The sequence below is a fragment of the Chinchilla lanigera genome, unplaced genomic scaffold (genome assembly GCF_000276665.1).
Source record: "Chinchilla lanigera isolate Chin_1 unplaced genomic scaffold, ChiLan1.0 scaffold00044, whole genome shotgun sequence".
Lineage (NCBI taxonomy): Eukaryota > Metazoa > Chordata > Mammalia > Rodentia > Chinchillidae > Chinchilla > Chinchilla lanigera.
Genome location: NW_004955445.1, coordinates 1,855,192 through 1,881,651, shown reverse-complemented (window position 1 = coordinate 1,881,651; position 26,460 = coordinate 1,855,192). Strand labels below are relative to the sequence as shown.

The window sequence follows — 26,460 nt, the reverse complement described above, 5'->3', positions numbered from 1 at the left end:
CATGCATCACCCCACCTGGCTCAGATCTGCAGCTTTTAGCAAATGCCTACACATAGTTTTAAAAATTTTGGTTTCATTTTTTTTCCTCTTGAACTCCCATCCCACACTCAAGCAGCCTCCAATCCCAGAGCAGACGGCCCCTTCCCACCTCCCTGGGGAAGGTCCTTTCCCACAGGTCCCCTTGGATGAGGACAGAGCACTGCTGTCTCTTCCCAAGAGCCACATGGAAGGGACATCTTTTTTTTGTTGTTGTTGTTGTTTTGTTTTTGTTTTTCTCTGGTACTGGGAATCAAACTCACGACCTTGCTCTTGCCAGGCAAGGCGCTGTGCCCCTGAGCTAAATCCCCAGCCCCAAAGGACATCTTTGAGCTGTTTCCTTAGAAAACATTCCTATCCACACACTCTGGGAGGAAAGTGGCCAGGGCCCTGGAGCTACTACAGAGCCATCGCAGACCTCTGAGCTCTGCCACTTTTTTGGCGGGGGGTGATGTGACCATTTCTCTTTCATCTCTGAAGTCCTTCAGAATCTTTATCTCTGGATGAAAGGTCTGTTATGGCTGTGTCCAGATGTTCCCCCGAAGCCTCATGGACTCATAGGTGGGGCTTTTCGGAGGGGGCTGGATCTGGAGTGTGTGATGCTAGGATCAAGGGGGTGTGATTGCTAAATTGGTCCACTGGCTGGCTTGGCATAGTTCTGGGAAGGATTAAGGGCGCCCTGCTCTGGGTGTGAGTGCTACCTGTCCTGAGGGTGTGTAGCCTGGATAAGATATGAGGGATAGAAAGACGGTCACTGGGGGCTTGTTGCTCCTCATTTGTAGCTTGCTGCCTTCTGCCCGCCATGAACTGTTTCTCCTCTGCGATGCCCCTCTACCAAGAGGCCCCGCGTTGGAGCCAGTTGATGATGGACTGAAACGTCTACAAACTGTGAGCTGGATAAACCTTTCCTCCCCTAACATGTGGGTGTTGGGTATTTCCTCTCAGCAGTGAGAAAGTGGCTAAGACAGTCTTTCAGAGAGACGGAGAAAAGAAACCCTGGAGATTGGGCTTAAGCCCCTGGGCCAAGCCATTGCTGAACCTAGGAATCTTTTGATTTTCCCATTGTGTAAGCAAATAAATTCCTCTTTTGGTTAAGCTTGGGTGAGCTAGGTTTTGTCACGTGAAGCCAAGATGCTCTTTTTCAGCCCTGGATTCTTTTTCCTGCTCTGAACTTCCCGTCTCACCTGGCTGCTGAAACCACGGGCGAGGAGTTCTTCGGGGGCTCCCCTGGCAGGAGGGGAGTAGCTTCGAGGAGACATCAGAAGTACGTTTGTGAGCGGGTCACAGTGGTCTAGAAAATCATTCCCAACTCGTGGAACAAGTCCTGCCCACTCCCAGCCTTTAGGGGCTGCAAGTTCAGTTTGCGGGCAGCGTCCAGGGGGCGGAGCAGGGAGCAGGTGAGCCAACGAGAGCACAGGGCTGGGGACAGGGACTCAGTCATTCTGTGCTTGTAATGGTGACCACTGATTTCCTTCCCAGAGAGACTCCACTGACCTCCACCTCCAGCCTCCGTGAACCGCCAGTGATGCTTTGGCAGCACGGTCAGGACAAATTAGTTACGCAGAGGGGGGAAATCTCGCCCGCAAGTCAGTGTGCGGGTTTGGGCTGGGGTGGGAGTAGCAGATGGCTTCCCTGTGGACCTGGGCAGCCACGGACCTTGGAAGCAGACACTGGCTGCTGGCTCAGGGCAGAAGGAGACCATCCCGGAAGCAATGAGCTAAGCTGGTTCAAGCCCTGGGGCTTGTGGCTTAATAGTTGCAAACTGGACGTTCCTCAAGGACACGATCTGGAGGCTGCAGCTTGCCACAGTGGCTGAGGTGATTTTGTCCTGGTAGGGCCAGCCGATTCCAGCCTAGGGGACAGGATCCCGTCTCTCACAGGGACCCTGACCGCCTTGCTCACTGCCCAGACCCGCTCAGTTCTCCCGGGACCGGGCGGGCTCACACACCCGGTGCTTGTGCAGGTGGCCAGACCTCTCTTTCAGCCGTGCCCTCGGTGCTGTGTTTCTCTGAATGAGTCATCGCTTCCTAACCTTCATGCCTGGCCAGGGTCTAGCTCTGCCTGGGGCACACTCCTATCCCCCACCACTCCCTCCACCTGGTCTATGGTTTTCTGCTCCCCGGGAAGCTTCCTGGGCCCCCAGCTTCTGTTCTGCACTCTCACAAGCCCGTGGTTATTCCTGCCGAGGTCCCAGCACCCAGTGTGTGCCCACCTCCCAGGCCAGGACAGGATTTGGCTTACAGGTCGTGGTCGGTGAGGTGCTCTGTGCAGGCACAGGGGCCCCTGGAAGTGTAGGAGTGAAATGCAGGACCTAAGCCCAGCAAGTTCCCCGTCCAAAGCAGGGAGAGCACGGGGGCTCCTGAGGTTCCTGCTTCCGGCATCTCTTTGCTGTAACTATAGAGAATAATCTATTCCACACTCTAAGCCCATGTGATTGGGGGAGGGAAGTCATGTGACACCAGGTGACCAATCACAGCGCTCCATTGCTCTAGCTGGCTGACCAGCTGGGTGGGGTGGACACATGACCGACGCTGTCCAACATGGCTTTCACTGTGGGGAAAGATGTCCTTCCACTGGACGGCAAACAGTGGCATAGTGGCCTGGAGTGACAGGGGCCATCTTTGCAAACACAGAGGGAAGCAGAGCAGAGGAATGGAGTAAGGCAGAGTTGGGAGACACTGCATGAGCTCCTGGAGCCGGACATTTCTGCGCTCACGTAAGAGAAGAGCCTCTTGTGCTGAAGCAAGTCCCAGCTCCCCGTCATCCACAGCCAAGTAAGTCTTGCTGGATGCAGAGATACACGAACGGCATGGACAGGACAGGGCAGCAAGTGCATGTTTGGTGGGGGGAGCACTGCGCCCGGGGCCCTCCTATTCGCCCCATTCTAGCCTCTTTCTCCTGAGTCCAGCCTGAAGCTGTGCACGAGTTCCCCTGCCCTCAGGGGCAGGCAGGAGGCACCAGGCTGGACTGGGAGCTCTGATTTCTTCCCATAAGCCATGTCTCAGCGGAGCCCTGCAAGCTGAGTGTTAGGGATCTAAGGAGGGAGGAGGAGGGGAGAGAGAGAGCGTGGGCTCTGGGAAACCAAAGTCTGTGTGGGCCTGGCTTCAGCACTGCGGGGACCCCTTGGCTCTTCTAGCGGGCAGCTGCAAGGAGAGCTCTTGCTTCATAAATGCCTGGAATCAAGAGCTCAGAACGTGTCTCAGGACTCCCCTCTAAAGAGCGAACCGAGATGCTGATCAACCCGTGTGGGCATCTGCCACGGAGACCCTCCCAGTCAGATAGGAAAGGGTTAGGTGCCTGTCCCTGCCCAGACAAACGTTAGTCCCAGGGGACATGGCTCCTGGTGCCAGAGCTTCCAGCTCCCGTGGAGTCCAGCAGTGTGCAGGAAAGGCCCACACTGAGGGGTTCGTGTGGCACGGAGAGGACTGGGGCAGTGTATGTGTGCACAAGGCAGGGAACATAGTCCCTGCTCCACGGTGGCCTGCCAGGCAGACTACTACCTTCCCGTACCTTTTATTTTCTTCCAGTCGCCCCCCCTCAAGTATCCCTGCCCTGTCCCCAGCCCGCCTCTTGGCTCATGAAATGACTCAGTATCCACACCACTTGTAAGGAAAATCAGCCTCCAGCAGGGGGGCCATACCTGCGGTATAACAGCCTTCCCTGCAGACTGGCCAGGGGAAGTCACCTGAGCCCTGACCTTCACAGAGTGGGGGTGGGGAGGAGGTGGTGGGAGTGAGGTGTGCGTGTGGAGGGTAGGAGGAATTTGCTTCCTGGAAGTTCAGCTATGAAACCTGAGAGAGCCAGGCTGAGGAGAGAACATTCTAGAAAGGTCAGGAGGCTATAGTGGGCTTCAAGGAAGTCAGGTCTTGAGGGAAAGAGACAGCTGATCATTGTCTTGGTCACTGAGGCCGCTGTAGCAAAACCCCTCAGGCTGGGCAATTTATAATTTTCTCACAGTTTAGGGGCCGGAAAGGCCAAGGTGAAGGCACCGGGAGATTCAGTGTCAAAGATGGCGCCTTGTTGCTTTACCCGAGAAAGGGACTGAGACACTTCCTTGGGCCTTCTCCTTGGGCCGTGCCTGAGGGTGTAGCCGTTGGGGCCCGGCGCCTCCGATGAGAGCCCTGTGGCTGTGGGAGCTGAGTTGCAGTGTGGAATGTTCAGACCACGGCAGGCAGCCATGGCGCAGGGTGACCTGGCTGGGTCGCCCGGGAAGGAATGGAGACTTGGTGGACAGGGCTGGCCGAGCCCTTTCGCCACCTCCTCTGAGCACCCCAACAGGTCCCCAAGGCTGCTCGCTGTGTGCATGCCAGCAGACTCACCCTGCGCCAGGCCTGGCCCCAAAGCCCACTCACGTGCCCTGTGATGAGAAGCGGCCGTCACAGCTGAGTCTGGGGTGCAGGAGGCACCACATTCGGATTCCTAGTGTTCGCTCCTAGCACGTCCTCTTGGGGTCCGGCTGGAGGATGGCACTGAATGCCCCTCCCAGCCCTCACCCTCACCCCACCCTCTCCCCTCCCATCGGGGTCCGTCTGCTCAGAGAGTCTGTGCCTTCGCTTCAGGTTTCTCGAGGGTCAGGGTACTCAGCTCGGAGGTGGGCGGAGTGAGGACAGGTGGAGCCTGGCCAAGTTCCGGAGGGAAACTGCCCCTGGATCCTGCGGCTTCAGGGGGAGCCCCTGGGGGGAGAGAAAATGGCACCACTCAGACACGTGAGCTGCTTGCCTTGAATAACCGGGCGCTTTGGCTAACTGGAGACTGAGGCCGCCGTGCCCCGGCTGCATGCGTGCTCGGGGGACTGTCTGGAAGTCCCCGCTCCATGGCCTCTGCCCTCCCACACCTAACCATTGTGGCAGCTTCCTGGTTTGTTTCCAAACTGCCTTCAGTGAAACTTTTAAATTGCACACCGTACACATGGCCCCTGCTTGAAGTCCTCTGGGGCCTCGCCAGCTCACTTCAAATAGGGTGCAGCTTTCTGTCTGGGCTTCCTGACTCCGAAAGACTCGGCACTGGCCAAGGCCTCACCCATCAGACCCACTCCCTCCCGTGCCCCATGCTCCTGTCTGTGACTTAGAACAGGTCGCCCTGCGCCCACTGCAGGGCCCTGGCACTTGCCCTCAGCTCCCCTGCAGTGCTGCTGCTAGGTCTTCAGCGGTTCCTTCTCACCCCCGCCAGCCCCTCCCGGAGCCCCTCACCCCACGGCCTGACCTCAGTGCCTCTTGCCCACCATGGTGCCTGTCCACCCCAAGTGTCGTAGCCCTGGTACCTGTGCCCATCTGCAATCTCCAAGCCATGTCCCCAACACAAGGGACTCCCAGCAGTCCTGGGGGAGTGTTGGAAGCCAGAACAAGGCCTGGCTGTCCTTGTTGTGCTGGGCCACAAGGGGTACAGCCATTGGGACGGGAGGACCCACTTGGCACACTTTGCCCACGGGCTGCCAGTGTCCTATCATACTGACGCGCACACAGGAGCTCAAAGAGTTAACTGACACGTGTTAGGCCCTGTGCCGGGAGGATGCGACCCCCGACACTCTCCCAGCTCTTTGCTGTGGCCCTCCACCGGGCCATGGGGTGGAGACGCACAGGCCCCGTGTGCCCCAGTCCTACCTGCATCTCCCTGCTGCTGCCCTGGCTCAGGCTCCCTCCCGCCGTCTTCTCTGGGTCCTGCAGCCCGACCGCGGCTGGCGGTGCCCGGAGTGACGGTCATCTTGTTACTGTTGCCGATGGCCGCATCCTCAAGGTGGCAGGATTTGATGCGAATTCTCTGGACCATGTCCCCCTCAGGGTCAGGGCCTGGCTTTGGCATTCGGACTTCAAAGGAAGCATCTGCACTGCCAGCAGCAACGGTAGGCGAGACTGCAGGTCAGCCAGAGAAACACCGGTGAGGCGAAAGGGAAGTGCCTGATGCTCCCTGAGAAATTCGCTCATTCTCTGGCTGCCCAACGCCCTCCTTGTGGCCGGGCGCCCATCCCTGCTCAGGCGGGGTTAGCTGTATGTGCAGCCGGCCTCGGTCCTATCCCAGGTGACTGCCCGAAGCCCTCTGCAGCCTCCTCAGCCCCCTGCTGATCCACGAGCACCTGGCACAGGCCTCCTCCCTCGGGTCAGTCTCAGTTCAGTCCGTACACGATTCCCCTTATGCCGCAGCATACTTTAGTCTATTCATGGTTCCCATCTCAAGTGGGATGTGTTGAGCTGGGGCACTAAGAGGCCGCTGGTGTCCAGAGCGGCCAGCAGTAGGGATGGCTAACACTGAGAGTGTTCCTGGCTCTGGGGAGCAGGAACGGCCGCTAACACTGAGAGAGTGGGAAGCTGCCGGCGCTCAACGCTCTGGGCCGTTAGCACGAACAGACCTGCACTTTGCCCATTTGTGATTTCTATTTGCATAGACCAAGGACCCTTGGCCAGGTGGTCACGTGCTGGGACCCACCCCTCTAGAGCATTCCGAAGAAGAGGGTGGACAACAGCGATGGGGTCCGCAGGCTGGAGATCCAGCCCACGTTTGATTTCCACCTTGCGTGCAGTTAAAAACCCATGCTGGCCAGTGACTCCGGGAAGAATGAGCTACTGGACAGTGGCCCAGGGGCCTGGATTTGAGCCTGGTCATCGAGTTCTCCATGGTGGACTTTCATCTGTGTCCACACTGGCTCCATGGACAGCTCAGCAAGGCCGTGCCACCGCCACACCTTTGCACAAGCCATTTGCTCATCTGCAGCCGGTTCCCCCTGCCCTCCAAGTTCAGCAAGTGGACCTGGTCCCCAGTGTCCTCCCTGGGGACACACTGACTCTCTGAAATCCTCCATCAGCTCCTCCCTATCCTGCCACGTTCCTAGAACATGAATAAGCTGTCCACACTCATCCTTGCTGCCTCCTGTTCTCAGACTCCCATCTCACTCCCAGACTAAGTCCACTGTTGACCCCTTGCGGCTACACCCTGCCTCCTTGCTTTCCCCTCCCTGGAGCTGCTTTCCGGGTCCATGCTCTGCTTCTCAGCCCATCTCTGGGTTCCCAATGTCCTGGAAGACTCAGCCAGGGCCTCTGGTCACTTCAGTGCCACTGTGTCAATCAAGTCCTTGGTTCTTAGGTGGCCTTCTGCCCTCCTTCCTCCTCAGACACCATGCCAGGCTGCATGCTGCTTCCCTGGCCCTGCTTCTGTGGGCCAATCTAGGCTTCTCCAAGGAGACATACTCATTTTATGGACTAAGAAACAGGTTTCCTGCAGGGGGCACCAGGGCATGGGTATCCGGGGTCCCCGCTCTAAAATACCCTTCCCATGTTATCCAGCGAAACAGCTTCCTGGCTGAAGACAAGGAATTTCCCATTATGCCTCTCTCTCTGAGGAGATCGGCTCCAGTTCTCTCCTGTAAGGAGCTAAGTGGGGTGACAGGGACAGGTCAGGCCACGATGAAATTCTGGTTTACCTGGAGGGCTGCCAGAGAGGCTGTAGGCTGGGCCTTCAGATGGGACACTGAGAAGCTCCATCTCATTGCCGTGCCCCATCTGCACCCTTCGGAGCAGGGAGTGCTCCATGTGGATGTTCTGGGGTCCCCAGGAGTTACCCCGTGCCACTGGTGAGGGGTGAGGGGTTGCAGCACCTGGAAGGGACACAGCAGCCTGACGCTTTGTGGCCTGAAGAGCAGATGGCACAGGGGACAGCTAGAGTTGGGGTTCCCCAGTTTTCCCCAAATGTGGCTGGTGCTTAGGGTGTGGTTGAGGCAGCTGAGGACCCGAAGAGTGGGCTCGCCTGCCTGCTTGCGGTGGCCTCAAACTTTCTGAGCTCATCAGATGGAAGCCTTTCTCGTCACTAAAATGGCCTTAATGCTCCTCGGCAAGCTCGGTGTCCCCATCATTGTTTTTTTGTTGTGGTTTGTTTTGGTTGTTTTGTCTTTTTGAGACAGGGTTTTACTACGCAGTTCAGGCTGGCCTTGAGCTTACTTTGTAGCCCAGGCTGGTCTCAAACTCCTAGCGATCCACCTGCCTCAGCCTCCTGAGTGCTGGGATTACAGGCATGCGCCACCACACCCAGCTGCCAAAATGGTTTTGTTTTCCTGGCATTATTTTGAGGGCGACCCTCCTGGCTTTTAATTTAAGAGAATGCTAAAAGGGACATTTAAAAATATCTTTGAGCCTAAAAATGGCGAGCCATTTAGCAGCACTAAGTAAATAATCAGACAGGGGCACGGCCGGAATTGGAGAGGTGACTCCAGAGGATTTAAATCGGGAAAGAATAATTCAGGTTCTGGAACAAAGTTCCTCATTTCACAGGTGGGGAAGCAAAGTCCCGGTGTGGGGAAAGTCTCTCCCAAAGTCACAAGGGGTGTTTGTCGTTTGGGCCGAGGCTCTCACACGCAGGTGACAGAGCTGCTCTGAGAGGCGGCCCCAGGTCCTCATGCCACAGTGCCTGGCATGGAGCAAAGGGTCCTTCGCAGTCCGCTATATTTTCTGACCTAAGACACCACCAATGGGGAGATGAGTCCCAGCTTCCAGTGTGTCACAATGTGGGGGGGAGAAATGTGTTCAAAACAGACGAAATATCCCAGCAACCCCTGCTAAGGGAGAGTGAATTGAGTTATTTCTCACAGCAAAATATTCCATGCCACTGAAAATGAGCAAAAGGTATTGGAGGGAAAGGACATCAGGAAAGGTTTGATCCAGGCTTCCTCGTTCTCAGGAAGAATAAAGGAAGCTGTGGAGAAGCTGCCCTTTCTTCTTGGAGGGTCAAATCCCCCCTTCTCCCCAACCTCACCCAGATGGAGCAAGTGCTCCTCAGGGTCCCTTTCGGTGTCTCTCAGACATCTTACCATTCTCCCCTCCTCGCACTATGACATTCCCATGTCCGATCTGCGTGGCTTCGGAGTTTGCAATAGAAATTTGGCTCTGATAGACCATGTTGATTGGATTCTGCTGGTAGATAATTGTGGCTGGCTGGACTTTGAGATGTCTCCTTCCAGAATCTTCTGCAAAATAAAAGCCAACTCTATTCCTTTGAGCCTCTGTTGGGGGGGTGGTGGTCAGGGGCTCCAGGTACCGGCGGGCAGCACCACATTCCCAGGGGACACGCTGGAACACTGATCCTGGGGCAGAGTCGAGAGGTCCAAGATGGGACCCAGGGGCCACATGTGGGGAGGGACTCCAGCCTTCTGCCCCTGTGTGACTGACACACACCTCAGGTGGCTCTGAGGCAGGTCACCTCCCCCAGCACGGCCACCAGGATGAGTCCCCTGGGGAACGGCAGGAGCCTCATGCTCTTTCCTGCCCTCTGTCTCTCTTTGCTGGGAGGAGGCCACAGCCCTGACCGCTGGGCCCCAGGCTCCCTGCGCCTGGAGCGATGGCTGGAGGACGGTGGGCCGCGGTCATGTGAGCTTTGTTTGGCTCACCGGGCGTGTTTACAGCCGCACGCCACCTTCACGGGCCCTGGGCTCTCCTTGGCCCTTCCTCCCGTTAAAAATAAATAAATAAATAACATTTTATGCTTGTACTTGTATGAAGAGGTATTCATTTCTGCTGACTTTTAAAGAAGCTGAGATGGTAACATTTTCGTGGGCCCTTAGAAGTGGCTTGGGTCGTAGGCACTATGCCGCCTACGCTGTGGGTGGCTGGCACTGGGCCGTCTTGCCTTTTTCCGGGCAACTTTGGAACCCCAGCTTGGGCCAAGTGCTCACAGAAAACTGTTAGCAAACCAGGTGGGCCCCCGTACCCTAGAGCTGATGGAGTCTGCAGGGGTCCTCTTCAAGTCCCTGCCTTCTGCATCTGCTCCCTTGGGTGCGGGGAAGCCCCCCTGCAGATCTGGACAGTGCCCCTCCCACCTGGAGCCCCCTTGATGGAGTGTCCGTAAGGCTTCCAGAAGCTTCCAGCAGGTTCTGTGAGGGGGGCAGGCAAAGTGCTCCGCAGAGGATCCAGCACTGGCTGTTTATGGCGTCTCCTCACAGCTCTGCCCTCTACCGGCATGGGTTCAGACAGGGGTGAGCACCCACCTGCTCCAGAGACCTTCCACTCCTTGGACTTCTCGTCGCAGCTCAGAAGGTGACTGCTGCCCATCTTGTACAAGTCCGGGTTCACGTCCTTGGCCGTCCTCATGCCCAGGGCCTTGGCGATGTGCAGGGCCCTGCAGGGCCCGCTGGCTTCCAGGAACCTGTAGATCCTTTCCTCTGGGCACAGGGTGGCCCGGTGGGTGAGCAGGCCCCCGAGTCTGGGTCCCCCCCACTGCTTACTGGCTCTGCAGCCCTCGTGCCCGGTCCCCTGCCTGGCGGACAGGTGCTCTACCCTGGCTGCCGCCCTGACACGCTCAGGGTGTCCTGAGAACCAGGCTGTGTGGAAAGTGCAGGGCGCAGCTTGGGCACACGGAAGGCACAGGAGCGCCAGCTCTTGAGGAAACGATTTCCCAGGCTTTTGGACTCATCTGCTGCGGAGGCCGGGGCTTTCCCCAAGCCCTCTGGGGGGCTTGGCCCTGAACACCTCGTCCCCTCAGGAGGGCGTGGGGGGCAGGGCCCGGGAGCCGAGGGAACAGAGATGCTTACGGAGGTTGCTGAGCCGCGGGCCAGGACTCTCTGAGGCTGCAGCTGGGGCCTGCTGGGGCCTCTGGGCTGAAGGAGAGAGGTGGGCCAGGGTTGGGACAGGAAACTCACCTGGCCACCACCGGGCAAAGGCGGAGAACTCACAGGTACCCGGTGGGGACAGGGCTTTCCACTCAGATTCCCAAACTGAGAAACAAGGCTGCTTCCGGTCCGCCTGCCCCTTCCAGCTAGTGACTTCCTGCTACTTCACTTCTCTGAGACTCCCATGTCTTTTTCGGTATAAAAAAGGGAAGAGCAGTTTTTCCCTGTGTGAGGGGCAGGGGAGCCCCAAGGGACTGCACCCAGTGTGTTTGATAAACGTTAGTGTTTTTAGTCTGAGAGCTTCAAGCCAGAACAAGGGCCCCAGCGTCACCTGGGTGTGTCCTGTGCTGACTAGTGTCACTGCTGTGGCCGTCCCTCCGTTACGATTATCATCATATTTGCTGTGCACTTCCTATGTGCTGCCCCGCCCCAGTGCGTCCTCTCTGCGTCCCCTATGAAGCAGCCTTGTGTTATCTCCGTTGCCCAGAAAATCAAGGTACAATGAGGGGACACCTTGCTTCCCCAACTGGCAGAGCCCAAAGCCCAAATCTGGGCATATCCATTGCCAAGATGGCTTTGGGGACCCCACCCCACGGTCAGTTACCTATGCTGGGCTGGGCTGGCTCTGCGGGAACCAGGCCATGAGGGTCACCCCCGCCCAAGCACCAGGTGGCAGGGGCCACAAGAGAGACTTTCGACTCCTTCTGCATTTGGTAGAGGACACGGTTGAGCTCCTGCTTGGGCACTTGGCATTCCTTCACGAGCTGCGGCGTGCGCACGGTGGAGCTGGCCTTCCTCAGCGCCTGCAGGATCTTCTGCTCCAGCTGGCCTGGGCAGGGAGGGGAGGGAAGTACTGAGGCCCTGCGGCCCTGCGGTCTAGCCGGACAGAAGGCCCCGGAGGCCTCCTCTACAGACAGGTCCCGAGCGGAGGACGTGGACAGAGATGGCAGACATCCACGGTCTCAGCAAGGACAGCAGCCTCTGTCTGGACAGACAAAGCCCTGGGCCACTCGGAACTGACCTTGGCCAGAGAGCCTGGCGGCCTTCCCCAGGTGCTGCCCAGGCAGGTGGGAAGCTCAGCGCTCCGAGGGCCTCAGAACAGGGGACCAGAGGGAGGGAGGACGGCACAGGCGGGAGGAAGAGGGGCCCAGAGGGGGCGGGCAGAAGGGAGCCAAGCCCGGGCTCCCTGCTGGGCTCTCTGGCACCCTTAGCATCCTCCTTCCGGGCCACCATCCACAATGACGGTGTCACTGCTCATCCAGGCCGGAAACCCCGCAGACACTCCAACGCCCAGCCACGGAGCCCTGGCAATGCCACCCTTGGACTTCTGTCAGGCCCCTACTTCTCTGTCCCCACCCCTGAACCCTGTCACCATTTCCCAGTGACAGCGATCGTCTCCAGCTGCAGCTCCAGCTCCAGCTCCAGCTCCAGCTGGGTTCCTTCCAGGCCCTCTCCACCCTGCACCGAGAAGCAGCTCTGCCCTCGGCCGGCCCCGCCCAAACGCCCCTCCCTCCGAGCACCAGCCCAGCCCTGCCCCGGCCCCGCCCACCACACGGGTGCACGCCCTTCCCGCCCGCCCTCCGGAGCAGTGGTCCCCTCCACCTCCTCGGCGTCCATTCTGATCTCACTCAGATGCCATCTCCTTCGGGGGCCGTCCACCAGGTGCCCTCATGCGCGGGTGTGGCTTGTGTGGGGGTCCCCTGCAGACTGATCACCAGGAGCCCCTGCTGCGTTTGCCTGCTTCCCATACCTTTGGATGTGTACACTGTAGGTGCTTAGGAAGCGGCCTTTGAAGGAGGGAGTGACTGGGTGAATAAATGAATGAACGAATGGGTTTGTTCTCTGCTCGGACACGTGTTGTCCAGTTGACCTGGGCAGCTGCTTCGTGGTCTGGGCGTGAGGATCCCTGAGCAGGGCCTCGAACGGTCCCAAAGAAACTTTTCCAAATAGTCCCTTCTGCCCTTGGGATGAGCTCCCAAAAATCAAGGCATCACTTCACACTAAGGAAAATAAAGCCAGGTGCTTCCGTAGGAGGCAGAGTGCGGACCCCAGCATGGACAGGTGGGCCCTGGGGACTGGCGGCTGGGGAGAGCCGTGTCACAGCAGCCTCTGCCCCCAAACTCTCAGGGCAGTGCAAGGCAGGGTTTGTCTTGGGGCTTCCTGGGCCTCATCCAGGGCGGTGACCCCTCCTTTGCCGCTGGGTCTGCTCTGACTGGTGGGTTTGGCTGGCTTTGATTCTGCTCGGCAGCAGGGGCACGCAGCGGGAAGCTGATGAGTTTGCCACAGCCCCACGGGTCAGACGGTCCCCTCCATGCTGGGCCGGTGGGAGTGCCCACCTCGTCACCCGCCCGGGTTACCCCAGCAGCCCCTGCCCCTAGCTTTGCCTTGCCTTGCAGGAAGTGTGAATTCGTGCAAAGCCTGACCCACACTGGGCCTGCTCCCTCTCTCCTCTCCTCCACTGACCCCAAAGGGCTGGTGTGGGCAGAGAGGGGCATGAAGGACAAGCCCAAGGGGGCACTGGGTCTGGTGCAGGTGACACGCAGGCGAGAAGGACAGTCACCTGGGCAGCAAGGCAGGAAAAACCTGGTACCGCGGAAAAACCAGGTAAGATGGGGCCAGGGTAAGACGCTGGCCACCCCTAAGATACACAGAACCTGTCACCAGCCAGGCCTGTTGGCCATACCCTGAAGCCACCCCTGCCTGGGCACTGTCTCTTCCTCCTTTGCAGTCTCTGGTGGTGTTCCGGGGATTGAGCCTCAGCTCTGCCAACTACTAGCTGTACCGACTCCCCTTGCCTTAGTTTCCCCATCTGTGACATGAAGGTAATAGCAACGACTTCAGGGGCTGTGGTGAGGCCTGAAAGAGTTCACAGTAAACAGCAGAACAAAAGCAGCAAAGTACAAAACTGTCCACAGGCCAGGAGCACTTAACGGCACCCCCGGAGAGAGGCAGTTGCTTCGTTCCAGGCTGCGTCTCCTTTTCTTGTGACTTCCGGAGTGAACTGCTCGCAGAGGACAGGAAGCCACGAGGGTGAAAGACGGGTTTGCTCTCGGTTTATCAAGGAGCAACCTGCACTCTCACAATGACTGTGCAGCCCTGGAGCACACTGCTCACCAGCTGTGACACCTGAGTCATTTCAGCCGCCCGGCCTCAGTTATGTCATCTGTGAAATGGGGACACCAGTGCCCTGGCGGCTGAGAACGACTACGACACGCATGTCACATGCCCTTCCAAATGAGGCCACTGTGCCACCCTCCGCCTCCTGAGCATTGCTGTTCTGTAGGGGGTGACTGGGAAAGAAGGGGACCCCCACCGGGAAACTCCCCCCACACGGCCGAAGGAAGACGTCCCTTACCTCCTGCGCTGGGCTCAGCAGGGGCCTCAGCCATGCTGATAGTAGTGGCAAGGGGCCCTGGGGGTGGCAGCCGGTCTCTGCACTGTGGCCTTGGGAAGGTGACCAGGGATGAGGGGACCGAGCTTTGCACCTCCGGCACCTCTCAACCCAGAAGGGAAGGCAGCCCAGCTTCGGCCGGGCGGGTATCAGCTGCTCACAACCTGGAAAGACAGCCAGTCTCCAGACTCCACCAGCTCTCTTGGGAAACGGAAGTGAAACTTACAGACAGTTTTTGAGAGAAACAAAAATGAAAGCAGAATGGAAGAGCAAGACAGCTTCAGAGGCTCCAGCGTGACTTGGCAGGGAGGAGCTGCCCTTGGTTTTCCTCTACCTTCCCAGCATCCTTTACCGTCCACCCGGATTCCCGCAAAGGACAGGCGGGTGCCACCACCCTTCCTGGGGGCACCGAGAGGACGCTATGCTGGAATGAGCACCTACTATGTGCTTCTCAGCGGTACACTCCCTCCTCGGACCATCTGCAAGCCAGTACCATCCTCCTTTCTCAGAGGGGAAACTGAGGCTCGTGTCTGTGAAGCCATTGCCTGATCTGTAACATCCAGATCTGTAAATCCCCTCAGTTCCCAGCATGTCCTCAGCTTCCTGGTAGAGCTGCTTTGTGATTTCACAATCCTGTATCAGAAATGTGCCTTCCAAGGGCCCCGAGGCTCCCTAACGCCTGAGCCAAGCAGCCAGAGCCAGCTTGTGTGATTTCAGACCTACACCCACAATTGTCCTGTGCAAGTTACTCAGCCTGCGAGCCTCTGCCTCCTCATCTGTAAACGGGTTAAGGAAAAGACTCACCGCATGGGGTGGTGATGAGGACCAAGGGGTTTCATGCAGCTGGGCGGTGTGGCCGGGTCCCTGTGCCATCTTGTTGGGAGCACAACGGGAACCACGTGCACGCTTCCAGGGACAGGACCATCGCCTCCATAGGTTCTCAAAGGAGCCAGCGGCCCCCGGAGAGCTCGGCACCGGCTTTCTCTCCCCCAGTGCACAAGGGGAGACGAGGCAGGAAGGCTTGTGGCCCCACCTGAGCCTCGAAAGTCCCTGTGTTCTAAGAGGCTGGGGCGCCACACAGAGGCTGGCCAGCAGGGGGCGCGCGCTCACCAACCGGGCTCAGCCAGCCGCGCTTGGGCCGCTCATTTTTTGCGGGGAAGGACCAGGACTCTGAGGGTCACAGCTGGAGACACGCCCGCCACCCGCTGTCTCCCTCATCCCCCTGCCTCGATTATGTCTGCCCTCCCTTAGAGGACGTCTCCATCATTGCACTCTCCTTTTCTGGAAGAGCTTGCGGCCCTTCTGAGGCTGACGGCCCTGATCAGTTCTGGGTGCTCAGCCCCCTGCGCCTCCCCGGGTGCCCTGTCCACAGCCCCCGACTGCGGCTAGGACCCTCCGCCTCCGCGCCCAGCCCTCGCCAGCTCCTCCCCCACTTCCAGCCTCAGGACCCTGGCTCCACCCCTGCTTGTGCCCACCCGGGTGAGAAGGCCGAGGGCTGGCCACAGAGCTGGGTGGTAGGAGACCAGGCGCGAGGACTTGGTTTGACCCCCGGGGCCAGCGCTGCTTCTAGAAAGATCAGCTGTGCTGCGTGGGAGAGGCAGGGCTGCCTATGGCCAGTGCCCATCTACCGGGACAGTGTCTGGGTGTCTTCTCTTGTCGCGGTGTCCCTGTCCTGAGGCCGCTCTAGTTGTCCCCAGGAACCAGCAGCAAAAGTCACTGTGCCAGGGGCTGCCTGGTACCCTAGTAGTTGCCCTGGGAACAGGATTCTGTCTGACTCTCTCCCCAAAGCAGTTTGTCCCTGCAACCCTGCTCCACCCTTGCCGTAGTTGGACACCTCCCTAAGCCTCATTTTCTTCAGCTATAAAATGGACAGAATCTTTGAGCAAGAGCGTTTTTATCCAGTGTTGAGTGTGAGCTCTCAAAATCCGAATAAGTCATGAAAGATGGGTCTCTGCCCACCGACCGTGGGGCCGGCTAACTGTAGACCCTGGACAAAAGCAAATGAAAGAGCAAGAGAGAAAGAAAATGAAAATACAAAAAACGAAAAACAGCATCGAATGTGGGTGGAGCCCACCTTTCACTGCATTTCACACACAGCTGGAGTTGGGGCCCAGATTCTGCTGTGAATATCTCACCACACTGAACAGAAGCCTTACTTTTAAAGGCATGGGTTATCGTGTATTCTTCCTTTCAGTTTAAGAAATTAGCTTTGGCTGTGAAGATTGTCATTAAGCTTGAACAGTAGGGGCTCACACTGCACAGATATGCTTTTCTGTTTCCGGTTATCAGTGTGATATGCAGCCTGATTTGCTCTGCACCCAAGGTCCTTTTATCTTGTTGCTCTGCCATTTGTGGCCTCCATCCTCCAGTTGGTCTTAAATTCTAGAATGGCTGCTGGAGCTCCAACCGCGCCATCTGCATTCCCTCCAGCAGGAAGGAATAAAGGGAAGAAGGGCAGGTGTCTCTCTTTTAAGAATGCATCTTGCAAGTTGCACATACTTTCCACCAGTATCCCTCTGTCAGACTTTATTCCCATGGCTCTTACTTGCAAGGGAGTCTGGGAAAATGGTCAGTGTTCTGCACCATTAGATGCCCAGCTAAAACTGGGTTCCCACTGCCTCTAAATTGCTAACAACAGGTATCGGCAGAGACCCAGCTGTCCTTCCCCAAGGCAGGAGCAAGGACACCTCAGCTCACGAGTGCAGCTGTGCCCTGAGCCTCTGTAGCTAGCAAGGTCTGCGCTGCCTGACTGAGGTGAGTTCCAGGCCAGCTTCTGCATCCTCGAGCATCCGGTGTCCCCCACAGGAAGCCGCAGAGGGAGGGAGGCACGGAGGGAGGTGGGGAGGCCAGGGTCTCCGCCCTCAGCCTGGGAAGAACCTCGAAAGCCCAAGACTTCAAGATGGTGCCACGGCCCTCTGAGCCCGGCCCCTTCTTGCTTTGGAGAGCGCTCTGATTTTCCATGGCTTGTGTTTTTCTGGAAACTATTAGAACTCTCCACCCAAAGCAGATGATAATTACATGTTACCGATCTCGAATCTTTCAGTTCTTCTCTCTCTCTCTTGTTTAAAAGAGAGATATTTTTACTGCACAATGTGTTGGCAAAACCCAAGTCTCCTCTGTACCAGGAGTCTGATGTTATTTTCAGATTTTTCTCCTGCGAGTCTGCCTCGGTGGGAGGAGGTAGAAGGGCACTAAGTGTAGGTATGGAGACGTCTCTGGTCAGGGGTAAAGGTTGGCCACCCGAAGGGCTTGGAGGGGGTGGCAGTGGCCTTCCATCTCCTGAGCTCTGCCCAGAGCCAGGAGCAGAGATCTAGCTGGACTGGCGGGTGCAGGATGGCGAGCTGTCCCTTGCAGGCCAGGAGCGGCCCTGGCTCTGCCCTGTGCTGGTGGTTGGGCCCCCTGGGTGCCCCACGGTGCTCCTGGCAGAGCCACTTCTTAGCTCTGAGCCTTGAGCAAGTCGTGTTCTTTCTGAGCCTCAGTGTCCCCACAGAAAGTCTCCCAGCAGCCCTTCTGGAAATACAGGAAGATCTCCTTGCTGCATGGTGGTGCTTGGAAAGGTGGCCCTGGCTGCTGGGAGAACAGTTGGAAGGAAGCGCGCAGGGGGAAAGAAGGTGGCTACTTGGTGGATCAGTGTCCAGGGGAGGGGCCTGTCCTCACTCCCTCTCTCCCCTCCCCAACTTTTTTTAGAACTCCTCCCCCACATCCCAGCGACTGCCCTGAAATGAATTCATGTCTGACTTTCAGTTTTATAATTGAAAGATTTTTTTAGAATGATTTTGCTTCCCAAATTATTTGCCTATAAGACATTCATTTAATTACAACTGGCCACCATCTCCCCACCGAGCATTATTCTTGGGAATTCTTATGAAATGAGAAGATTTCACCTATAAATTCTCTTCAAGTGCACTGAGGGTAATGAAATTTTTATGACAACTGAATGGAACACTTAATGAACGTGATATAATGTCGGGTTTTCTGGGTGTTTAATTAAACATTAATTGATTTCGATTTTGTGGTGAGTTTTGCTCCCCTTCATATTTTGGAACTCAGTTGACTAGGAAGGTTCTGGAAGCATCAGTCTGAGGCTGGAGGGAGCGGAGAGCCTCACCTCAAAGATGGGGACCTGGCCTTATAGGGCAGAGAGCTGAAGGAACGAGGGTGCTGAGGGTGTGGGTTGGAAGACAGTGAACCTGGATATTTCCATGTTGACTTGTAGTGTCTCCTCATGCAGAGAGGGTTCCCACTGTTAGGGTGCAGCTCTCGTGTGTTCAGGGTTTGGTCTCCAGTGCAGCATGTTCAATGTGGGGCTGTGGGAAGTGACTGGTCATGAGGGCTCTGATCTCATCGATGGGTTGATGGGTTCATAACTGAACGGACTGTGGGGAAGTGGTGAAAACCGCGGTGATGGGGCGTGGCTGGAGGCAGTAAGTCACCGGGAGCCTGCCCTGGAAGAACGTGCCTTGTCCTGTGCCTCTTTCTCCCTCTCCCTCTCTCTGCTTCCTTCCTACCATGAGGTGAGCAGCCTTTTCCCCAGAGGCTCCTGCTGCTGTGATGTTCTGCCGCACCTCAGGTGCAGAACAGGGGAATCGGTGACCATGGACTGATACCTACGAGACCGTGAGCCAAAGTGAATCTTTGCTCCTTTGTTTTCCTTGGGTATCTTTGTCACAGTGATGGCAAGCTGACTAACATGCCTACTTAGAAATTCAACCCAGAGGCGTTCCCTCAAAGACTTGGTAAATGGCAGCAGCTTACATTTACTTAGAAGAATCTCTGTGTCTGATTTCTGTCCCTTTCATTGTTTCCTTGAATTCCCACAGCAATCCTATGCGGTAGGGAATGAACACAAAACCTGCATTTTACAGATGAGAAAATAGACCCAGAGGGTTGTGGAGCAAACTGGTCAGAATCACAGGGCTGGAAAGTGACAGACATGAGCTTCAAAGCCACCGGGCACCAACACCAAACATTTAGCAGTGGTTGCACAGCTGTGAACCAGGATGGCATCATTGCAGCTCTGCATAGAACAGTAACGGAACTCTCTCTCCTGAACGCCACTGCCTTGTGGGGCTCAGGAGCTCAGTGGGAACAGCCCCTATGGTCCCACTGCTTTCTGAGGTTCTGGAGCCAAGTGTAGGCAGGGGCACCAAAAGGGCTGAGTTCTCAGAAGTACAGAAAGCCAGCTGGTTAGAAGAAGAGAGGTTACTCACTAGACCTCTCTTTTTATATAGGTTACATATTAAAAAGATATTGGGAATATACTGGGCATTATGGTTTAAATCTAAAATACTCCCCCCAAAAGCACATGTGTTTCAAGGATGGCATTGGGAAGGTTTTATGGCTTGAGTCTAGGTGGGGCTTTTTCAGAGGTGGCTGGATCTAGAGTGTGTGATTGATTCCTGGTACAATGCTAGGATTAAGGGTGGGTGATTATTAAATCAGTCCATGGATTTGTCAGACACCACCCTAATCCCAGGAGCCTGGATGCAATACAGTATAAGGGACAGAAAGGGGCTTGTCTTGTTCCTTGTTTGCTTTTGCTGTCTTCTGCCTGCCATAAACTGTTTCTCCTCTGCAATGCCCCTCTGCTGTGCCACCCTGCCTTGGAGCCAGCTAACTGTGGACTGAAACCTCTACAAACTGCAAACCATAAACCTTTCTTCCTTTTATTTTGGGCATTGGGTATTTTGTCTCAGTAGTGAGAAAAGTAAGTAAGCTGAAAGGTGACTGGTTTAATCCATTAGTGACATCACAATTTGATGGCATTATTGGGAAGTGATGGAAACGTACAGGGCAGGGCCTATCTGAAGGCAGTGGATAGTGGGCGAGCGGCTTTGGGGCCTGTATCTGGCCTCCTGTCCCTCCCTCTCAGGCTCTTTCCCTTTCTCTCCGCTTCCTGGTTAGCATGTGGTGAGCAGCCTTTTTCTCCCACCCCCTTCTGCCACGATGCTGCTGCTTCACCAGGACCTACAGCCATGGATCTGCTCACCCTGCACTGAAACGTGGGACACCATGAGCCGAAGGAGATTTTCCTCCCTAAGTTGATTTTTTTCAGGTACCTGATCATAGTGACAAAAGCTACTAATGAGCTAAATACAAATATCATTAAAGTTAAGAGATAAGAGTGGTCCCAAGAAATGTGAGTAGAGGGGGAAGTAAAGCAGGGAAGAGCAGAGACCTGCCAAGGGTGTTATCTGTGGTCACCTCTGTGAGCGGCAGGAGCTCTGTCCCCTGTAGTTCCACCTCGGCGGGGAGCCAAGGCATCTTCCCTCCCCCTCCCCCTGTCTCCGAGTGAGGCTGCCAGAGGATTTCAGTCCCCAGCGCTGCTGGCCTGCTGCAGGGTGGTAGAGCAGGTTCTGGAGGCCAGAGGAAGCCTCACTTGCATTGGAAGGTGGGTTGATTTGGACAGAAACACAGGGCCAAGAGGACAAGGTGGGCACCAAAGACATTCGTGGCCGTGCTGCACACAAGCTTTCTCTCCTGGACTGGGACAGAGGCCTTGGGGGCCGATGGGAGCTGGGAAGGGCAGTGGGAGGATGCGAACCCGTGGGCTGACCACACAGCTGCTGGGCCCCTGGCCTCATCCTGGGCTGACTCCTCCAGTGGGTCCTTGCATTTTAAAAATTTGTTTTAAAACTCAGGCAAGTTAGAAGTCTTTAAACGTAAGTTTAATCATTTTGAGTTGAATGTCTATGATTTCGGACTTCTGCTCCTGGACTTGTCAGCCCCTGGGTGAGGGTGGGGGGGCTGCCTCGGGGAGGGGAGGGCGGGAAGGAAGAGGGAGCATGGGCAAAGTGTGCCAGCACGTATGTGGACACACACACACACACACACACACACACACAGAGGCAGGCGAACACGGATGTCTGTTTATTTTTAAAATTGATTTGCACATTTAAACCCATCATTTGTTCCAAATTATTTAATCGTGAAGCTTTTATAACATTTTGTTTTATTTTTGGAAGAAGTTCTTTTACTTCGAGAACAACTGTACCAAGTGTTAAAGAAAACGTGCTGCGGAGCTGGCAGGGCCCTGTGTTCTGTCTCGTTCGCTGGCTCACACGTCTTCCTCTCACGGGACGTTCCGTCTAGGCCCATGGCTGAGACAGGAAGCCAGCGCACATGCTGAAATAATTTCAACAAATATCAGCTGAAAACCAACACGGAGTAGTTGAAAATGGAGGAGCTGGTTCAGGCAGTCGGCTTCCCAGCTCAGCACAAAAGAAGCTGTTCTTCTACGCGGGCCGGAATGTTGCTGTGGTTCTACGGATCTTTCCTTTTTCACAGTTAATCCATTTACTTGTCCAGTGTGAACACCGACTTCGGAACCTGCCCGCTTTCCCTGTTAAAGTCACCCCCACCTCCTCTGGGAAACAGTAGCCTTCTCAGTCCACCTGGATAGGAGGCACTGTCTCTATCTCCAAGGTCAGGGCAGGACACGTGACTCAAGCCTGGCCAATGAGAGCATTCTATTCCTGTGGCTACCGTGACGGGTTCAGAGAGAGTACACGACCTCAGCTAGGCCAAGGAGACTGGATTCTGCGACTTTTGCTGGGGAGGGTTGATTACTGTCTTCTGATTGGCCTTAGAGGTCTAAGGACATGAACCTGGATAGAAGATGGTGCCAGGTGAGGAGATGTTAGAGGAGGAAATCAATAGAGATTGAGCCGCACTTCGATGGTAGAGATAGGTACTCATCCGACATCACTGTGTGCATCTCTGAACCAGGTGATGATGATCCAGCTCAGCTCTGACCTGGGAATCCACAATTCCCCATTTTAAATCAAATCCATTGGAGTTGGGTTTGGATCACCCGTTACAGAAAGAATTAACTGTGAGAAGTCACAGTTCATTCGTAACTGTGCATAACCTTTCATTTTATCAGAAAGAAAACCAAAATGTTGGATTAGCTGGCTTGAGATCACCAGGGAGAAAGCATTTTTGAAAGACTATAGTCCTTCCGGAGAGTCCTTCTGTCACTCTAGGTATGTGGCCACTGCTGGGTTACCCTCAAGGATGGACCACTCACTAGGTATTATGTGGCAGTGTTAGCAGTAGGAGATACTTCTGTCCCCAAGAGGTAATGTTATCTGTGTACTAAGATGTACCATGAGCTGTTCCCCACAGGATGTCTGAGAAAGTGAAGGAAGCACAAACAACCTAGATATCCAACCCAAGGGGAATCAGATAAACCAATTAGGGAATCTGTCCCGCAGGGATGCTGTGAAGCAGGCAAGCATGGGTACACAGGACTTATTTATTGATATGGAAAGGTATTCGCAGTGTATTAAGGAAAAATCTTTATAATGCTATAGGACGATTCCCTTTGAAAACATACGTGATTGTGTATAACACAGAAAATGCCTAGAGCGCATGGACTGTCAGTGACACACAAGTGATTTGTGTTTTGTATTTTCTGATTCCTTCCTTTAAAAAGCACAGATTTTTTGTGTGTTTAGCTCAGGCTGCCGTGACAAAACGGCAAAGGCTGGGTGGTTTATACAACAGAAACTTACTTTCTCAGAGTTTGAGAGGCTGCAAGGTGGTGATGAGGGCGCCAGCACGGATGGTTCTGGGGAGTCTCTGCCTGGCTAGCATACGGGCATTTTCTCTGTGTGCTCACCCCGTAGGGAGAGAAAGAGATAGCCCAAGTTCTCTGGCATCTCTTATTAGGACACTGGCCCCATCATGAGGGTCCCAGCCCCCAGCTGTCATCCAAACCTGGCCACTGCCAGGGGCCTCATCGTCACCCTGGGGTTGGGGCTTCAACATATGAATTTGCCGATGGGGCGGGAGGATGCAGTCAGGCCACAGCACCGCCTAATAAAAACAGGCCCCACCCTCAGTTTTCAATATTGCTGGAGCCACCACCATGTAAACACCACTCGCTGAGTTTTGGTTTCAAAAACAAATCACAGAGGAGCACAGATGATTCAGTTATGCTGCAGTGCTGAATATGCATGTCAGTAGTCTCCATAAGTCGGAAGGGGCGAGGGAGAGTAAGAGGTGAGAAGGAAGTGAGGGGGAGGGAGAGAAGGTGAGCCTCAGGCTGAGGTGGGGCTCAGCTCCTCAGCTGGCCGGGGGCAGTCCGGGCACCTTGTCTCCCTGATGAGGGCAAGAAGCAGAGGCTGAGATCGCATCCCTTTATGTCACAAAGACAATCACAAAAGCCACCACCAGTAAGAAGCTCCTGTGTGGGAAGCAGGGGACAGGTGGCTGAGTCTTGCCAACGTGCCGGGTCCTTGTCTGTCTACACAGGAAGTCCATAGCTCGTGTCTGCAGCCAGAGGAACCCCAGAGCGGAAGGAAGTGGACGGCAACTCTCAGAGGAAGAGATCTGAGACCTCGGCCACCTCTGAGGTTGGGGAGGAGGGAGCAGGTGTGGGGACTGCTTTGGACTAGTTACCTCACTTCAGTAAAAGTGCACAGCATGCTGGACTGAAATCAGCCCTTCAACACTGTTCCCCACAGCGCAGGTGACAGCAGCTCTACCTAGAGGTCTCACCTACCAGGCCTGGTTACCCAGAGGAAGCAGGGGCTCAGACATCCTGCAAAGAGCACTGGGTGTGTGGCCCCATGAGGCTGGGAGGGCAGTTATGTCAGGGGCAGGAGGCCCTGGGTTCCCACCCGGCCTCTGTGTCTCACCTGCTCCCGAGCCTCAGTTTCCTCATCTGGACAATGGAGGCAGTGGCTATCTCTGCCTCAGAGGGCTGAGGGTTCCTTGCTATCCCGTGCGAGGTGCTCAGCCTGGTGCCCAGGCCCTGGTACGTGACTGAGGAATAGCAACTGTGGGATGGATAGGCGCACAGACTTGGAAGTCTCCTATTTTAGTCACTTCGTGTTACACTAAGATGAAATCCCAAACAAAACGAACTTATAAAGAGAAAAGGCTCACTGGGCTCTCAGCTGTAGGTTGCAGCCCAGCTGGGGGCGAGCTTGGGCCTCAGATGGGGGTGCTGAACGGCAATGGTGGGGATGTCATGAGCCAGGAGGGAGCTGGAGCCCTGCAGCCCCTTTGGGGCACCCTCGTGGCCTGAGGCTCTCCCACTGAGCCTGCCTCCTAGCGGTCCACAGGCACCTCCCATAGCACCCTTCTTGGGACCGCGCCTTGAACACCTGGTGGAGGGGGACAGTGGATACCCAAGCTACTGCACTTCTCATCTGGGTTCCAGACAGCAGCCGTGCCACACAGAGCCTGAGCAGCTGCGCTGGGGACCCCTCACCTGTAAACTTCACCTGGGTGACTTCATGAGTTCCCGGGAGGGTATCTGAGGTGCAGCGCTGCACCGGAGTGGTAGAAAGTGCTAGTTCTGAGGGAGGAGGACAGCCAAAGCCAAAGTGGCCCACGGAGCCCACTCTGTGCCCGCTGCTGCAGGAGGACCTCACAGCCACCTCACCAACATGGGGGTGGCATCTCCCTTCCCTTGAACCCGAGCTTTCCAGCTAGAATGTGCTGGCTGGGAGCCTAGACTTCAGGAGGACTTGCCTGCTTCTGCCTTTCTTGGATCCCTGCCTGGCTGCCACGGGGAGGGTGACCCTGCAGGGCAGAGAGAAGTCGTTCCAGCCACGGCTGACCTAGACCAGCTGCACCCAGAATCCCGAGCTGACTGAGAGCCATGAGCAAGCCCAGCAGAGACCCGGCAAACCTGGCCTGACCCGCAGATCTGCCGCCTGCTGATTTTACGTGTGTGGGGCATAGTTGTGCTTGTTCTTTGAAGCCACTGAGGTTTTATTATGCAGCTTTAGCGGACTGTTATGGTTTATGTCTGTGTGTCCCCTCCAAAGCCTCATGCGACCGTGGGGCAGGCTATTAGAGTTGAATGATTGTGGGTGTGAGAGCTACACCCACCCTGGGGTAGATAGTTTGCATATGTAAGGGAGAGGAAGAAGCTGCTTGAGGCCATTTCTCCCCCATTCCGCCCTGGTGTGTGCTTGCAGCTTAGCTGTGTTCTGCCGCCCTGAGCTGTAGCTCTCTGCCATGTGCCACTCTGCCTTATAATCTGCCAAGTATGGACTGAAACTTCCACAAACTGTAAGTGAAATAAACCTTTCCTTCCTTCATTTTGGGCGTCAGGTATTTTGTCCCAGCAGTGAGAATAAAGTAACCAAGACACGGACACTGCTAACCCTGCTCTCTTTTTGGCTGATATTCTGCACACAGCGCTGTAGCTTGATTTTGCTGACCCTCTCTCCAGCCCCAAGGGCTGTCAAAGCCCCAGTTGTACCCACAGTGCTCTCTCCTCACCCCACTTATTTATATATATTAAGAATACATAAATGAGCAGTACAACTTTATAAAAAGACAAAGGATCCGTGTAAAAGATAGGAGCAGCATCGAATAGACATTTCTCCAGAGATGTAGAAAAGGTCAGTGAGCACAGGAAAAGATGCAGAGCTCACTCACTAGGCAAATGCAAACCAACACCTCAGCGACAGTCTGCTTCATACCTACTAGGACGGCTGTATAGAAAGGAAAAGGGAAGCTGTGTCATGAGGTTGTGGAGAAACCAGAATCCTTATCCTGAGGGAGAGCTTAGCTGTTCCTCGGAAAGTTAGGCTTAAAATTACTGTGTGATCTACCAGTGCCGCTCCTAGGTCTATATCTGAGAGAAATGAAAGCATATGCTCACACTACACCTTGTATATAAGTGTTCACAGCAGCACCGTTCACAATAGGCCGTGGTGGATTAACTAATGGTCAGCTTGTAACACCCAGCTGAACTGAGTCAGCGAGGTGCTGGGTGTGGAAGGCCCACCTGAGGACTGCTGCCAATAACAAAAAAGCAGAACTGGAGAGGAAGATGGTGCGCTGTTGATTCCCCTGGAGAAGCTTGTGGTGCTGGTTTTCCTGATAAGAACTCGGCTGTTCTCATCATCAGAGGAGCTCAGGTCCTCGCCGTCACTGAGGATGGCTGCTGTTCTCTTTGGGGGAGCTCTGGTTCTTACTTTGAGCGTCGCTTCCTGGCTCCCATGCAGATCCCTCAGTGGGCTGGCACAGCTCCTTCATCCCGCTGGTGCAGACTTTCTAGCTTCCACTACTGGCCTCAGTGCAGATCCTTGGTACAGACTTGTATGAGACATTGTCATGGGCTATGGGCCTCTGGTTGAACTCTTGGGGACACTGCCATGGGCTCTAGGTCTTTAGTTGGACTCATGCGGGACATTGCCGTGGAATCCAGGCCCTCAGCTGGACTGCTTGAGTCCCTAGTGCGTGTACAAATCTCTTACACTCTTCTTCATTTGACTTTTTGAGTGAATATTGTAAAATAATCCTTTTTTTTTGGTCTTTTTGAGACAGGGTCTCGCTATGCAGTTCAGGCCAGCCTTGAGCTCACTTTGTAGCCCAGACTGGTCTCGACCTCGTGATGATTCTCCTGCCTCAGCCTTCCAAGTGCTAGGATTACAGGCGTGTGCCACCACACCTGGCAGTTCTTTTTTTTTTTTTTTTT

At 55.4% G+C, this 26,460-nt stretch overlaps 1 protein-coding gene and 1 long non-coding RNA gene across 5 annotated transcripts in view; one reads left to right on the top strand and one right to left on the bottom strand.

Moving 5' to 3' along the window:
- Nucleotides 1-332: 332 nt before the first annotated feature.
- LOC102030579 overlaps nt 333-26,460 on the top strand; it is a 27,087-nt gene continuing 959 nt past the window's right edge. Inside the window, exons 1-2 of one of the 2 annotated variants that reach the window (XR_001235636.1) lie at nt 333-1,102; nt 1,182-2,810. This is a non-coding gene — a long non-coding RNA (uncharacterized LOC102030579). Of the gene's footprint in view, nt 2,811-26,460 lie in introns of both variants that reach the window. The other variant, XR_001235637.1, reaches the window with a different exon arrangement.
- On the bottom strand, nt 3,520-14,216 carry Zbp1 (Z-DNA binding protein 1). Of its 3 annotated transcripts, none has more exons than XM_013518371.1 (8): nt 13,977-14,216; nt 11,226-11,450; nt 10,544-10,609; nt 10,001-10,174; nt 8,828-8,980; nt 7,448-7,621; nt 5,637-5,885; nt 3,520-4,709 (listed from the first exon to the last, which is right to left on the bottom strand). In XM_013518371.1, exons 1-8 carry the CDS (start codon nt 14,008-14,010, stop codon nt 4,570-4,572), a joined length of 1,215 nt encoding a protein of 404 aa, XP_013373825.1. In that variant the 5' UTR covers nt 14,011-14,216; the 3' UTR covers nt 3,520-4,569. The 3 variants fall into 3 exon arrangements, with proteins under 3 accessions (XP_013373825.1, XP_013373826.1, XP_013373824.1); XM_013518370.1 differs by having other exon boundaries at nt 3,523-4,709; nt 8,828-8,983; nt 13,977-14,214; XM_013518372.1 differs by lacking the exon at nt 7,448-7,621 and having other exon boundaries at nt 3,522-4,709; nt 8,828-8,983; nt 13,977-14,214.

Excerpts from the sequence above, each read along its gene's own strand:
- Zbp1 (XM_013518370.1), bottom strand. The coding sequence starts at position 14,010 with ATGGCTGAGGCCCCTGCTGAGCCCAGCGCAGGAG. Across the intron at positions 8,984-10,000 it reads GTGGAAGGTCTCTGGAGCAG|AAGATTCTGGAAGGAGACAT; the intron begins GTGGGTGCTCAC and ends TTTATTTTGCAG. Across the intron at positions 7,622-8,827 it reads AGTGCGAGGAGGGGAGAATG|GTGCTGCAACCCCTCACCCC; the intron begins GTAAGATGTCTG and ends TGTCCCTTCCAG.